Here is a 16,125-nt window from a genome sequence, read left to right on the forward strand (position 1 = left end):
GACATTCGGATGGTAGGGTCAGAATTTGGCGTCTACAACATGAAAGCATGGATCCATCCTGCCTTGTATCAACGGTTCAGGCTGGTGGTGGTGGTGTCATGGTGTGGGGAATATTTTCTTGGCACTCTTTGGGCCCCTTGGTACCAATTGAGCATCGTTGCAACGCCACAGCCTACCTGAGTATTGTTGCTGACCATGTCCATCCCTTTATGACCACAATGTACCCAACTTCTGATGGCTACTTTCAGCAGGATAATGCGCCATGTCATAAAGCTGGAATCATCTCAGACTGGTTTCTTGAACATGACAATGAGTTCGCTGTACTCAAATGGCCTCCACAATCACCAGATCTCAATCCAATAGAGCATCTTTGGGATGTGGTGGAACGGGAGATTCACATCATGGATGTGCAGCCGACAAATCTGCGGCAACTGTGTGATGCCATCATGTCAATATGGACCAAACTCCCTGAGGAATGCTTCCAGCACCTTGTTGAATCTATGCCACGAAGAATTGAGGCAGTTCTGAAGGCAAAAGGGGGTCCAACCCGTTACTAGCATGGGGTACCTAATAAAGTGGCCGGTGAGTGTAAATGTCCAACAGTCTTTCCAGGCAACGGTCAAATCTCCATCACGTGTGACAAACATTTACTTATTAACTGCTTGACAGTTAATAAGTAAATGTTTGTCACACGTAAAAAACACATTTGTTCACAGCGCGTTTGATTTGAAAGAGTTTGATTGACGGATGGATCCTCCAATCACTAGCTCTCCTCCTTCAGCAGATAAATGCGGGAAATAAATGGTCTGTGTGGAGGAGATTGTGCAAACGAGAAAAAATACGTATTTTCTGAAAGGAAAGGTTAATACGTCATGTGCAAAGAGAAGATTCAGGCCCCTATGAGCTCAGTTAGGCCTTGGAGTTCAATCACATGCAGGCTGATACAGTCCGGTGGGCCTTCAACAAGTGGTCAATGTGCACATTCTTCCTCTGCGTGATAGCAACCAAGCAGATAAACCGCTGGATGTCCCTTCTGTGTGGACTCCGTCCCCCGTCACCTACCTCGCTGACAGCCGTCAGCGCGGCTTTTTGGTGTTGTTATGGGAACGTGACTTTTGTGTTCAACGCGGGGTTGACATCAAAGTGACATTAAGGCTACTAGCAAACCTCAGAAGAGGCTGTAGTTTACACACAACAACATACACAGCTTCTGCTGTTTACTGTTGTCTTATAAATATACACGGTGCTGTGTGTGTGTGTGTGTGTGTGTGTGTGTTTGGCCCGGCAGTCTGTCGCTGCGCAATAATTCATCCTGTTTATTTAATTTGGAGGGCGTCCTACACAGGGCTTTCACAGTTTGGCTCCACATCGGGTCTAAAAACTTCCGAAGCCTGAATCACGCCGTCTATTTTCAGCCCGCCTTCACTTCCCACCCCCCCCCCCCCCCCCCCCCCAAAAAAAAACGACTCGATGCTTCGAAGAGAAAATGGCACGACACGCGCAGACTGCACAACATCCTAAAAACACACACACACACACTCACAGGTCACATTGTGAGTAGGTGGGTGTCAAACCGATGGGAGCTGAGCGGGTGACAGATACAGTCTGTGTCCTCTCTCCCAATTCATTTAAATGATATTTGTATTATTTTGTGTGCACGTTGTAACTGTAAATAATCGTCGCATTTAGTGATTTATACTCCACTGTTTGTGTTATGAGTACATTTACTCAAACGGTGTTCTGTTTTATGGTTCTTGTTTTAATTTCCTTTATCCATTTAGTTCCCAGGTTTGGCAGAATCGTCCGATATACTGGGGACAAACGCACAACCCGACAACGTTGACCACCTGGTTTCATTGGGTATAAATCGAAATAAATCAAAAATAGGCCGACAAATTTCCCCCAAACAAATTTTCTTTTATAGGTTGATTTTCCATGAAGTAGGCGGCCATCTCGCTCTTTTTATGAGCTCGTGTGTGGGTGGGTGTTTCCCAGCAGAAAGATGTCCAAATAAACTGCCTACGTCTTTATAATGAAATGCCAAACACGGATGCCACAACAAGTGAGTCACGCTCACATACATGAGTCATTGTTCATCTTGTGGGGACATAAGTGTGGTTCTGTTCCTCAAGGATGGAGAAATGTTAGTGTATTATTATACTGAACTTTCAGTTGAATCAATGTAGGATAAGCAGCCAAGCGACCTTTCGACCTCAAAACAGCTGGAGGGTCTCAGTCCAAAAACTGATGGATAAAGATGAACATCCACTTCTGGGTGGTATTACTTTAAACACGTGTGAACGGCTTTAATATGTGTTCGATTGCATAATGATATACAGTATATTATAGTACTGGATGACAATTGATGAATTGATCTGTGAAAACAATACAATTGTGCTGAGGCCTTAACAGTGTGAAGTGTTCTGGTTGAGCTTCAAATATTCACAAAAAAATTAATTTATCCCCGTGATGTCACCACATAAAACCAGTTTGTAATACAAAAAAATCTATGAATACGGCGATACCTTCATAAGTAGAACCATGATGCTCAAAGTGGTGTAAAATTGTGATAAAAAAACAGGGGAGCGGGCAGGACCCGCCCCTCGCCTGTGATTGGTTAGTAGCCATTGTCGTTTGTCGGTTGAGCCAATCACAGGTTGCCTTGCCTTCTCCATCCACGGAACTGTGCCTGGTGCGGACGTGTGTGACAGTTATTCAAAAATGGCCTTGAAGTCGATATGACTGAAGGCTTCCGAGTCCAGTTCTGACTGAAAATCACGCGCACGGATACATGTTTTCATATATTTTGTTTAAGTTGTTTTTATAAATTGTCAACAAACGAAATAAACGTGGATGAGCCGTCACATTAAAGAGAAGAAATCGGACTTTGGGCGATGGAAATGGTGTTTGGATGACCAAAGAAGGACAAAAAGCCGAGGTCTCACTCCGTCATCGTTTCACACTTACATAACGTGGTTATAAAAGTGTGAAGCCTCTGGTGGATTGAAGCTTTTTGCGAATTATTTAGGTAATACATTGCATTCCTTTACTTGAACTAATTTAGTTTAGGGTTTATATGTGGAATTCGTTCCATCAAAATGCTATAGGAAGAATGTCTCCTGAGTGAGCCTTCTGACTAATAGACGATCTTTGTCACTAGCTAAAAGGGCTACCGCTAGCTCTGGCAACAAGTGGACACCGCACCGCGCCGTTCCTCGCTCCGGTATGATGCCAGGTGAAAGCAACATGACCTCCATCGTGCAGAGAATAGCCCGGCAGGCCCTCGTCACCTTCAGGAGCCCGCCCCGGGTCGGCGAGGAGGCCGCAAAGTCTTTCCTGGAGAACCAGAGCAAGCTGAAGAGTCTGATGACGGAAGTGCGCGCCGCGGACCTGAAGCTGGCGCCGCGGCGCGGCGACGACAGCCCGCCCGCCGCGTCCCCGGCGCTCCCCTACCAGCACGCCGGGCCCCCGGTCACCTACATGCACATCTGCGAGACGGACCAGTTCAGCATGGGGGTGTTTCTGCTGAAAAGCGGCGCCTCCATCCCGCTGCACGACCACCCGGGCATGCACGGCATGCTCAAAGTCATGTACGGCAAGGTCAGGATCAGCTGCTTCGACCGAGCGGAGCGACCCGCCGGCGGCCCGCAGGAGGCGCCCCCGCTCCCCCCGGCCCAGGCGGGCGCTCTGCTGCGCTCCGTGCTCCGCTCCACCGAGGAGTACACGGAGGAGAGCGGCCCGTGCGTCCTCTCGCCCGACCGGGACAACCTGCACCGGATCGACGCCGTGGACGGCCCCACGGCGTTCATGGACATCCTGGCGCCGCCGTACGACCCGGACGACGGCAGGGACTGTCACTACTACAAGGTCCTGACGGAGGCGGAGGTCCAGGACGCGGAGCAGAAGGAGAAGGAGGTCTGGCTGGTGGAGATCTCGCAGCCGCCGGGCTTCTGGTGCGGCGGGGAGCCGTACCCGGGCCCGGAGGTGTGCCTCTGATCCGCCCGCGACGCGCCTCCCGTCCTCGGGTGGGTCGGTTCTTTACCCGGGGCGCTTTTGGATTTGGTTTGGACAGAGAAAAGGGGAAAAAAATCGAATCATGCATCCATGTGAAGGCTTCCGTCCCCCAAGAGAAGCCACGGCACACGGAAGAGGTGACCTCGTTGTTAGGTGGTGTACACAGGTGAAACGGAAAGGACTCGAGTTTTACTTTTTAGCCCACGTGACATTGGAGGCTGAGGCGTCGCTAAGCAACAACCTGTTTGTACTGCTGAGCAGTGGTTCATATATTTCTTTTACCCCCCCTAGAAAGAAAACACAATCAATGGGTTGATGATTGGCTTCTACTTGCTAATTATCTGATGACGTCTGAGTGTTGATGATTGAAGCTGTAAAAAAAAAAACAGCCACTTGATTTAGCCTTATTTAAAGTGCGAATCAGTTGAAGGGCAGAAAAAAGCACCATAATTGGAGCCACAAACAAAGCTAAAATAGACCCTATGAAGTATTTTTGCAGGAGAAAGGCCAAGAAATGCCAAATTGATGATGTGCAGGGCGTTAATGCCGCGCTCAAGTGCAGCCAGGAAGTCTGCTGCTTGCATGCAGGTCCAATAGAAACTCAGATGGTCCCGTTTGTTTTCTTTTCCCCCCACCTTTTCAAATACACAACACGCCGGCTTTTAGTATTGCATGGAGAGCTTGCTTTTGATAGGAAAGCTAATGGTGTTTATTTATAACGTGCCGTCACACTAACAGTCGCTGTCCGTTGCATGAGGGATGCAACGCTCCTCCACTGAAAGGATCTCCTCTGTGGAACGTGCCTGCAGACCAAAGAGGGACACGTGTCCTTGTCAAGCGTCTTCCCGGCTTCAGGCTGCGTGGCCTTTAGTTCCAGTCGGATCAACAACTGGGATCTTCAGGCGTCTTCGTAGACTTTGCGTTGTGTTTTCAAACTGTTTCCTGTCTGTTTTTGTGTGTGTGTGTTTTTATTCCTCCTTTTCTTTTGTTTCGTTGGATCTTCAGCACTATTTAGAGATTTGTTCAGCTGGCGGGTTTTCAGGAGACTGTTATGAAGGATCCGTACAAAGCTTCTCAGCACAAAGTGTGACGTCGGTTACATTGAATAGAGAGGTTTTCACTTTTTCGGCACAAAATGTAAAAGAAAACAAAAAAGATGTCCGCATTCATTACAATTTTCAGGAATGCAAGGTGAAAGCGAGGCTTTGGGTTCCTGATGTTTATAGACTGAAAAGTGGGAAGTGAAGCCTAAAGTAAGGTTTTGTTCAATAATAATAATGTTTATTCTGAAACTATGGCAGTAAAGCACTTTCAGAACAACTAAAATCTCTGGACGGTTTGGGCATTTTGGATTTAGTTTTATTTCCAACTTCTTCACGATTTGATGAGAGAAAAGTTGTCGGTTTGAGAGCAGCGAGCGAGACTCGTGTTCTGTGTGCCGTATCACTGTGGGAATAAAAGGCCGTATAGGCGACGAGTCGAATTGTTTCTCTCCCCGGAATCTAAACGTGCCCCAAACGATCAGCAACTGAATCCAAGCATTTTGCCTCTAATTGAAAGTTTTCTGTCTGTTTGTATGAAATGAGCTAAAAACGTCCTGCTTCATTTGCTTCAGGATGTGATTAAAGAAAGTAAACCTGATGCCTTTAGATTCATTTATGGTGATGTTGCCTATTGAATCAAGTTGTTGATGTCTTTTTTTAAATAAAATGTCATATTTCTACAGTAGTTTGTCATAGAACTACAAAGCTCTCCTTTAGCCTGAAGGTCCAATATGTGTATATATTGTTAGTGTTTAGTTGGTAACCAGAACATCTCAACCTCTGCAGCAGAGAGATGAGCTTCCAACATGCAGGAGAGAACAAAAGCAACTGTAGATGAATTTGAACATCTACAACTCATGACAAGTTGGCAGGCGGTGGATGGGGAACAAAAGCTCCAGAAGACTAGAACGTTTACGCCAAAATAATGAGAAGGAACAGAAGGCGACGACTCGACAAGGCAGCGTTTATTCGCATTGACAAGAAGCATCGGTCCAGCAGAACAAAAGCTTTAGTGCTCCACTTGTTTGCATAAAAATGATAAAACACAGAAACACAACTTTTTCCAGTGACTCTTTCTCAAGTTCACCCTGTAAATGCTGTTTGGCTCTTCACCAACAGGTGTGCATACACCTGCAAATACCAATAGGCATAAAGAAACAGATAATCGTTAGATCCAAACATGTTCTGTAAACCGATGTCAACTCTTGAAACGGGAGAACGCACGTCGTTGTTTTAATATACAAAATACAGGTTAAAGAAAAACAACTTCATTTTGCTGCGATGAAAAGACCTGATTTGTGACTTGATTTGAATATCACATAGAGATCCTTTAAATAATGTGCACCCGGAAAAACTCACATATCGAATGCATTTTACGTTTGTTCCTGTGTTACAACCTTCGTGACAGATTAGTAAGAGTAGAATAGTCCGTTTGGATAAATAAGTGATCATAGTCATTTAGTATCATCACAACATCGCACAATGTATAGCGTGCATGTAAACCCTGCAGGACAACTGTAACGAGAGAAAACAACATTTTTTTGGAGTAGATTTTTGAAACAAAACGGTTAAGCCCAAACATCAGCTCTCATTCCACAGTGATTTAAACTGCTCCTCATGCGTCGCTCAGCTGACCTGCAGCACCCGGTCTCGTGTTTGCATCCTGCATCGTGACTGAATGAGTCCCTGAGAATATAAAGCAGACAGACAGCAGGCACAAAAAGCTGTGTTTTCAAAAAAATGTTACGTTTAAATCAAACTTCATTTACAATTTAACACCACCGTGTCAAACTTTGTTTGTGTGTGCAGGCTCTCTGTTGATCCCCTGGACCCCTGACTGACTGACTGAGGAGTTGTGTTTCAGTTAATAACGCGATAAATAACGACAGCGTGGCCCAACACGTGACCGCTGTTCCCTGATACGCCTCCAACGAGATGTCTATTGATTTGGAGTCTTCCGACCGAGCCGATCCGCTGGCAATGTTCCGATTCAGCAGCGCGATGAGCATTAGGAGGCCGAGGCCTTTTTCTCCTTCTGCCGCAGGTGGATCTTCATGTGCCTCCTCCTCTCGTCGCTGCGGGCGAACTTCCTCCCGCACTGGTCGCAGGAGAAAGGTTTCTCCCCGGTGTGCGTGCGGATGTGGGTGGTGAGGTGGTCGCTGCGGCTGAAGTTCCTCATGCAGATGCGGCACTGGAACGGCTTGTGGCCCGTGTGGATGCGCAGGTGCCGGCTCAGCTCGTCCGACCTGGAGAACCGGCGGTCGCAGCTCTCCGCCGGGCACGGGTACGGCCTCTGGTGGACCGGCGTCTTGCTCGGCCGGTTCGGGTACTTCCTGGGTCTCAGGATCGGCCTGAGGGGGAGGCTCTGGTGGCCGGGGAAGGCGGCGGCCATCGGACCCTCGGCCGCGGCTGAGGGCGCACCGAGCGTAAAGTTCCGGATGGTGTTGAGAGGAGTGAGAGGCGGGGGCACCCGGAGGGAGTCTAGCGGGTACGGGAGGGATTTCCTCTCCGGGAAAGCCGCCTGGATGTCCCTCTGGCAACTCTGCTGGTAGAAACCTCCGTACTCGGGCATGATGGACAGCAGTGCGCCGCCGTCCACGGTGGATTTGGGCGGAGGGTTGTAGGTGGGCGGCGGGTGGTAGGACACAGAGCAGGTGGATGCCGACAGGTAACCCCCCGCCGACTGGTCCTGGTACATGTCCCCGCTGCAGGAGTAGGAAGGGCCCGGGTGAGGGTGCGGGTGAGGGTGAGGGTGGGGGTGGTGATGGGGGGGCGCGTACATGTGGCTGATGTCGGGATGGCCGTGCGCCATGGCACAGTCCCCAGCTTCCGCTGTGTCTCCTCCTCCTCCCCCTCCTCCTGCTCCTCCACCTCCTCTTGCGCAAATATCTGGTGATCTTGAACACGATCCCGACACCGGGGCGGCGATGTCAGCGCTGATCACGTTGATGATGTCCCTGGGTGTCCACGGTCCTCCCGCGCCTCTGGAGTCCACGGAGATCTTGCCGGTAAACGCCACGGGGTGCGTGCGTAAAGTGGCCACGTACTGCGCAAAGTCGCCGTGGTAAGGCAGCTCAGCCACACTCTTCCCCTCGAACAGAAAGGCACCTAAAATATGTAGAAAAGTACACTTGGTTAGACTGCAACTAAACGAGAATGTCATCCAATGTCACGGATGTCTTATCCGCGCAACACGTCACCTCTCTTGGTTTAGACATTTTGGAGTGTGGTGCTTTCACCCAAACACCCCAGGACACAGATTCTTACCGCTGTCGTCCTCGTCTTCTCCCACAGCCTCTTCCTTAAAAACAACCGACCCCTCCGCTGAGTACACATCTTTGGGGATGCTATCCACAAACCCGCTGAGAGACACGAACACTTCATTGGCCAGTTTAGCGCTCATCCTGAAGAGCGAGCGGCTTGGATTAATTACAGGAATGCAGTTTTGCTCTCGAACATTTTGTTTGTTCATCCCTTCATGTCTCGAAAAACAGCTCCTGAATGGTGCAGTGTGGTTATAAAGGGAAAGGCTGGGTGTCCCTTCGCGTCATTCACCAAGTATGGACTTGGGTTTGAGAAAAAAACAAACAAAAAAACAAAAAACAGAAAGGACGAAGAGCGAACTCCAGAAATAGGACACGGAGCCCTGCGCGATGAAACGACATGTTAAAGTTGAACTATATGTAAAAGGAAAAAAAAAACATGTGTGGGTTTTCATCTTAACGTGCATTATAAACGTCACACACACACACACACACACACACACACACACACACACACACACAAACACACATTATCATCATTCGGAATTCCGGTCCCACTCTGTCCATAAAAGGATCCTCCGGTGAGGTGAGAGGATCTCTGGCTGCATATATGGCTGCTATCCGGGTACCACTGTGCAGCTTTGTGTTGTCTTTGTGCCAGCTGACGCCCACGCACTGACAGCGCGGACCCATTTGTTTCCTCCTCCGTCAGGAGCTGAGGCGCGCCATTGTTGCCCCGCGGAGATAGATGGGGGTGATTAGTGATTGGTGGTTTTTAAGGATGATGTTGGCCACATAACTGCACGTGTTAGTAGAATGTAGGGTGGGGGGGGGGGGGGGGGTCCTCACCAGCTGATGTCAAATCCACCAAAAACCCACAGGGGACTTTTAAAGAAGAAGAGTATTGTCTCATGAAGGAAAAGTTTCCATCACAGTTAAAGGTACATTACTCTGATTTCTCTGTCATTCTGTGCATTCTTCCCAAAACCTGACCTTCCCTGTTCCTACATTACCCACAACGCCACTCACGACACCAGAGACAAGTGTCCTTTTGGGCTGCAGAGTTCTGGTCCTTTTTTAACCCCTTCACACAGATCCGAGTGACGCCGACTCCAGTGACATCATTTAAGGCCCATCGGTTGCCTCCCTCTGGAGACACGAACGGCCTTCACCCCTAAAAACACGTGCTGAGATATGAACGTTTGTACCAATGCCCTCCAGATACTCATGGCCCCCAGAGGATGAACCCCCACCCCCCGCCACCCCCCTCCTCCTCCTCTCCTTCAGCACAAGCCACCGAGGGTTAAAAACCTGACGCGTCGGGATGGAGATGTTTCGCGGCGCAGATCAAAGAGGAGCTGCTTGGCGAGCAGGAGGCCGGCGGCTCCTCCGGCCTTTCAGACGCCCACAGCCACAAAAATGTTGGTGCGTATTGTCGTTGTGTGGCGAGCCGCCCACCCTGTGGCAGATGGGGGTTTGGCCAACGCACACACACACACACACACACATGCACACACACACAAACACAACCACAAATGCACACACAGGCGTACATAGAAATACACACTTTCAACTGCACTAAATGCAACTCTCACTCTGTCACACACACACACACACACACAGACACACACAAACAAACCCGCTTTCATTTCTCCTGTGACAAACATACACAACAACACAGACACACACTTTCTCTGTCAAAATCTGATGAACACACGCAAACCCACCCACACACACACACACACACACACACACACAATCTTTTCCCACTCTTCGCACACCCATTCACACGCACACACACGCACACACATTCTGCTCCATTGGGACGGTGCCCTGCTTCCACCCTTCGCCCACGCTGCTGCGGGCCGGCGAGGCTCTGGGGGGTTTGTGGTTTTGTGTTTGGTGGCTGGGGGGGGGGGGTGTCAACCCCGCCACGCCGATTAATCATCTGTCATCCGCAGTTTTTGTTAATATGGATCTTTGTCTCCGTCCTCAAACGACGCCTCGGGTCGGGCCCGCTCGCCCGCCCCCCCCCCCCCCCCCCCTTTTCTCCCCCCATTTTGTTAAAACCTGTAAAAAACCATGAAGCCGAGCGCTGGGCCTCCTTGAGGCTCCGGTTCTCCCAGTGGAACGACTCACGGTGTCATCTGCTGCGAGAAAGAGGTCTTTGGGCCTAAAGGACTCGTTTGGACACCTGACTTCTGGGGCGTCAAAGACACACAAAAAGGACGTTTTGACATTTTCACCTACACTGTTAAATGTTTCCGTTAATTTACACCCAAATTTCAACATGATTTACCTGTTATTTGTAATAACTGCAGCTTACTGTAAATTTTTAGGGAATACATGTTAAATAACGCCTCATGTATGTTATTTAACACCTCATTGCTAAATAACATTCATTTTTGTTATTTAACAGCACAACCGAACATTCAAAGATGGCGGCCAGAGTTAGATGGTCTGGTATGGTTATGTTTTGGGGATAAGTGCCGATAAACGCAATTTTATGCTTAGATTATAAAAAATATATTATTTATCATTGGAGAAGTTAGCAATTTTTCGTTTTTGTAAGTTGCAAAACAATGACTAATTCATTATTGTCGATGTTGCATACTAAGAAATTAAATATTGTATGCATTCACTGAATGAAGGTTAGACAGAACACCACGTGATTTCTGTACTGCAAATGTTATAAAGAATCATCTTGCTTTTATTACCATAATCATACCTCCCGATTTTAAACGAGACACCTAACATTTAATTGACTAACTGCGCTCCAAATCTGTGTGTGTAGATGTGTGTGTGCGTGTGTGTGTGTGTGTCTTTCTGATCACGTTCGCGCCACTTTCTGAAATAACAGGTTCATACAGTATTTTTTGCATTCTGGCAAAGAGCGAGTAAGAAGGCATTTGAACCTGCAACGCAACGGACACACGGCCATTCCATGTCGGAGGATCGCTCTGGTTACATCGAGGAAAACCACAACAATCCGGTGAGATTAACTAGAATTTCTTTAAAGTCATGCATAGTTAACATTTATCAGTGATGTTGAGGTATACTAAACGCCACGGACTTGCACTATGAAGTTTAATTTAGCTAGCTGCTAATGAGCCGAGGTGATTCAAGCTAGCAAAGTTTCGATAGTTTGTCCATTAATCTTACAAAACAATGCGCTTATTTTAATGTCCGTTCATGTATACGATCTAAATCTATAAATAATGCTAGTGCTAGCGGTCTCAACGGGGGCGGGGGGGGGGGGGGGGGGGGGCTAGCGGGCGGTCTCAACGGGGGCGGGGGGGGGGGGGCTAGCGTCGGCGGCCGGGCTTGAACAACTTCAAATGCTCCGCTCTGGTCACCCGGCACCCGCGTGCACTGGTCTGATGCGTCACAACTTCACAACAACCGGGAGTTATTCGCGCGTCATTGACTTAGCAGGCTGTGATAGGAAATCGGGACTGGAGCTGTCCCGGCCGGGACAAATCTAAATTGCCCATAATTCGGGATGTTCCGGGTAATACGGGACGGTTGGTGTGGGATGGTTCTGATTCCGCTGTGTTTTTTTTTAAACCGCCCGCTGGCGCTCCTGCGAGATTTGCGTTGGGTCTCGCGGGACCCGGCGGCACACAATCCCAATGTAGCCCTCTAGTCTGTACTTCAGATTAGCTATATGTGTCACAGACTAGAGCGCTGAAAACCACTCCACCCGCCACTGTGGCTTGTATGCGAGGCAAAGTCACCCGCCATTGGCTCGTGGCAGGTGCTAATTTCCCACCCTGGGTGTGTCTATTTTACATTACATTTGTTTTTGTTTTTAATTACAGATGCAGATGCAGGGCACTATCCCTGATCACACTGCTGATCAAGAAGATCTCACTGCATGTATCCCTCAGAACCAGGTGGAAATTTGAATGGTGTCTTATAATCTATCAATAAGTCTTGTGTTGTTCAAGACTAAACCGACAAATGAAAGGATGAAGGAAGTTCTTCGTCAGCTTGATGATGATGTCGAGCTGTCCTATCAAGTCATCCATCTTCTTCTGTCTCACTTTTCCGAAGATGTCTCAGGACTTGATATGCCAGTGCAGCTGACCTTGAGAGTTCACTAGCTTTACCTGCAACGCCTCGTCTGATACTTCTTGGTAAGTTGGTTTTAGTGTTGTATGTAGTGAATTAAATGGTATCAAACTAAACTCTGTATTCAAATTGAAAACTAAAACAGAAATTTGACAGTTAAAACATTTCTGTTTCAGGAGAAACAGGAAACCACTTCCAACGCTGGATGCTGAGCATTGAGGGCCAGATTGTGGGCGAAGGGATCCAGTCCACCTTTGTGACAGGGCTGGCGTCTTTTTTCTCCGGTTTTTATATCTTCAACCTACAGTACCAAGAGGAGGCAGCGTGCACACTTGAATTCATCCAGAGGTAAGACATTGTCTGTTAACACCTGCATTTGTTCTGGCCTAGCTGTGGCTCAAGCATGGTTTCAGCAGGTCTGGTGATGGGATTTAGCAATTAACTTTGCTTTAGAAAGTTTTAGTGCAACTTACAATATTCATAGATGCATAGGATAGTATGTTGAGGATAGTTCATGGACATTTGTTGTCTTGTTGTAGTGTTAGTCTGTGTGAATTACTAGATTTCCAACCCGTGTATAATTTTTCAGACGCTTTGTGGGTATAAACCCAGAAAAGGGGACAAAGGCTGCAAAGGGGAAAAAAAGAACGGTAAATTCACACATCGCCAGCCTCTTGCGCAGACTGATGGACTTCCAGTGGGATTTCATTTAAAAAAGGTGAGATAGATACATACATTCATGCTCTTTGCCATTGTTTCAATAAATTTTACTTTTCAGACTTTCTATTATTTATGTCTCTCTCTCTCTCTCTCTCTTTCAGTGGAGGTGTGTTCAGGTGCGTTCTGGGCAATGTAGTGTATTTTTCTGTGATTGATCCGATCTATATGTGCCTACATTTGTAAGTATTTAACTTTCAGTGTTACTATTACAATAAAAAAGTTAATTTGAACATGGAACTATTCGTTTTCTTTCACTTAAGTGTTATGTGATGTATTATGCCTATTCTTATAATAACTCAAGCTAGAAATATGTATATTACAATCAATGGTACACATTACTATGCTAAAATAATAATCAATACATTTTAAAAGCAATATTTAAAGGAAACTAAATAAATGGTGATTTAACATGAAAATAATGGTAACCCTGCTGCCAGTAAAGTCCTGTTAAAAAACATTACGGGTGTGCACTGTAAAAAAACATTAACAGGAATAAACCGTTAAAATAACATGAAAATAATGGTAACCCTGCTGCCAGTAAATTCCTGTTAAAAAACATTACGGGTGTGCACTGTAAAAAAACATTAACAGGAATAAACTGTTAAAATAACATGAAAATAATGGTAACCCTGCTGCCAGTAAATTCCTGTTATTTAACGGGGAAATAATTTACAGTGTACATCATGAGACGGTTTTAAAGCTCACTGCATGCTAGCCGCTTTAAGCCTTTTAAACCGTCCCGTTTTTCATTCATTATTTCAAGGGCCAGAAAAGCAGGATCAAACCTGCTCTTATAAATATGAATCTGATCGCTTCTTCGTTGCTGAACTCAAAGGTTCTTCAAATGGACTACTGCAGTTTCATCAGCAGCGAAAAAAAGCACTTATTCACAGTTTGGATACACACAGTGCATCAAACACTTCTCTGACCCGCCACATTGGATCCTGTCAGTCAATCTGTTGGGCGTTTCTGGGTTTTTACCAAACGGTGGACGAGTCATTGTGGACGGACAAACTGCAGCGTAGGTTGGAGTTTAGGTCACTAGTCAAATTATGCAATGCTAGAAGTAAATATTTGACAGAGCCTGAAAGTACCTGATAATCTTTTCTTTATATAATCCCCTGTGTTCAACCTGTAAAGTACCTAATTCTTCCTGCCAGCGAGTGGCGCTGAGTCGGTTCCCAGGCCTCGCACACGTCTGAAATCCTCGATCAACCCGCACGTGATTCGGGGTTTCTGGAGGATGAACCCCGTGAACAAGCCGTCGATGGAAGCGTTGCATATTCATGGGCCGCGTATCGACCCCGTCGGGTAATAGACACGCGCGCGTCAGTGGGGCCGCAGCTCTACCGCTGGGACCCGCAGAGGGTCTTCAGTTCCTTCTCAGGGCTCCTCCACTAACATCAGATGAGGACGGTTCGCTTTCTGAAGGCTCCAAATCGCCTTTTTGTGGTCCGTGGAGGCAGCAGAATTACGTCCTGTTGTGATGAGGAAACGCTGCATTGGGTTTGGGCCTCGCACAGAAAACAGTTTAAACACCTCATCTGGGCTCCTAGTCGGGGTTGTGGCAGCAAAGGTTTCGCTTCAATAGTCTCTTTACTGGCTGGGAAACTAACATATATATCAAACTATGCGCTATTTCATCAAAAACTTAAGCAGACTGAAAACAACAACATATTGCAGGACTGCAATTAATCTACATTTTATGTTTTAACCAGAAGATTTCAAAATAAATGCATATAGTTTGAACAATATTACTAATGATCACAAAATCTCTAAATGAACCCACAATCAAACTTCATCATGTCCTTTATATAGCGTGCATTATTTTCTCAAAGAATCAATAGATGTTTGGTCTTTTACAAAGTACAGTCTGATCCAAAGATATGAAGTTTATCACCAAAAAAACCCCAAAATCCTCACTATTTAAAATGCTAGAACTGGAGGATGTTTGTTCAACCATCAGAATAGTGATAAGAGTAGAATCCCGAGGACCAACAATCCATAATCATCTATTTATTATAGCTCCAAAAAAATGAGAAAAAAGTGTCCACCATTTTTAATTGTTCTAACAAAAGGACGAAAGGAACCCAAAGGCCTTTTGTTGACTTGGAAAACAAACTATAGCCGAACAGAAGTAGCATATTTAATAAAGATTACCACCAGAGAAGAAAAAACCTTTTACAAATGACATAGACCTCCAAACGTTGCACAATACGGACCCCATCCGCTTCTCAAGTGTCTCACAGAGAAGGCGTTGATTTGACCTGTCTGGTTTCAGCTCTCGTTTTAGACATGTTTAAACCTTTTTCATGTCAATCTTCATCCCACACAAACACATAAACCCATAAACCCTCTGATAAGAAGCACGCGTGGTAAAGTCCAGCATCGGGAGACACGGTTTGAAAGAAGTGAGGTTTCCCTTCTTTTGTCTCGTCTCCATCTCTGTGTGATCAGCACCGAGAGTTCATTCAGTTCCACAAATAGAGACCCGTCTCCCAAGCGCCCGTGACCCAGAGGAGCCGACTGACCTTAAAGCCGCGCTGCAGACGAAAGGGGTCCGGCGTCCGGAGGGGCCTCCTCCTCCTGCTCCTCCTGCTCCTGCTGTTACCTCCTCGGGCTCTCCACGGTGGCGCAGAGACGGGTGGAGGAAGAACGCGGAGGACGAGGCGGCCGCTTCGGATGAATGAAGCCCGACACCAAAGTTTCCCCTGCTCGGGGTTTCTGACTGGCCCCCGCAAAGGGTCATCGTCACCCGGGGTCCGAGTGGGCCGCCAATGACAAAAGGGGACGGAGGGGCGGGGGGGGGGGGGGGGGGGGGGGCAGTACGATTGTTCCCACCTCACTTTGCTTCCACCCTCGCAGTTAAAAATGTTATGGTAATGAAGTGGATTTTGTGCTGCACTGCAGATTGTAACAGAGGGATGTTTCTCTGAGGATGAGGATGATGATGAGGAGGAGGATGTGTACAAACACTCTACATACAAACGTGGAGGCCGTGGTGTATTGAG

General features: G+C 47.2%; 2 protein-coding genes and 1 long non-coding RNA gene across 6 annotated transcripts; 2 read left to right on the plus strand and 1 right to left on the minus strand.

Annotated features, from left to right (window-relative positions):
• The first annotated feature begins 2,705 nt into the window (after positions 1-2,705).
• adob (2-aminoethanethiol (cysteamine) dioxygenase b) lies at positions 2,706-5,739 on the plus strand. Its single transcript, XM_037465112.2, has 2 exons — positions 2,706-3,028; positions 3,161-5,739. The coding sequence occupies exon 2, from the start codon at positions 3,226-3,228 to the stop codon at positions 3,994-3,996; it is 771 nt and encodes a 256-aa protein (XP_037321009.1). The 5' UTR covers positions 2,706-3,028; positions 3,161-3,225; the 3' UTR covers positions 3,997-5,739.
• Positions 5,740-6,002: 263 nt separating this feature from the next.
• On the minus strand, positions 6,003-8,811 carry LOC119213894 (early growth response protein 2b-like). Its single transcript, XM_037465109.2, has 2 exons — positions 8,325-8,811; positions 6,003-8,165 (listed from the first exon to the last, which is right to left on the minus strand). The coding sequence occupies exons 1-2, from the start codon at positions 8,527-8,529 to the stop codon at positions 7,066-7,068; spliced, it is 1,305 nt and encodes a 434-aa protein (XP_037321006.2). The 5' UTR covers positions 8,530-8,811; the 3' UTR covers positions 6,003-7,065.
• A 1,754-nt stretch (positions 8,812-10,565) lies between these two features.
• Positions 10,566-13,626, plus strand: LOC134135284 (uncharacterized). Of its 4 annotated transcripts, none has more exons than XR_009957231.1 (4): positions 10,566-11,312; positions 12,142-12,459; positions 12,571-13,112; positions 13,216-13,626. It is a non-coding gene; the product is annotated as an uncharacterized LOC134135284 (long non-coding RNA). The 4 variants fall into 4 exon arrangements; XR_009957229.1 differs by having other exon boundaries at positions 12,571-12,742; positions 12,984-13,626; XR_009957230.1 differs by having other exon boundaries at positions 12,142-12,216; positions 12,377-12,459; positions 12,571-13,626.
• Positions 13,627-16,125: the final 2,499 nt, after the last annotated feature.

The sequence above is a fragment of the Pungitius pungitius genome, chromosome 13 (genome assembly GCF_949316345.1).
Source record: "Pungitius pungitius chromosome 13, fPunPun2.1, whole genome shotgun sequence".
NCBI lineage: Eukaryota > Metazoa > Chordata > Actinopteri > Perciformes > Gasterosteidae > Pungitius > Pungitius pungitius.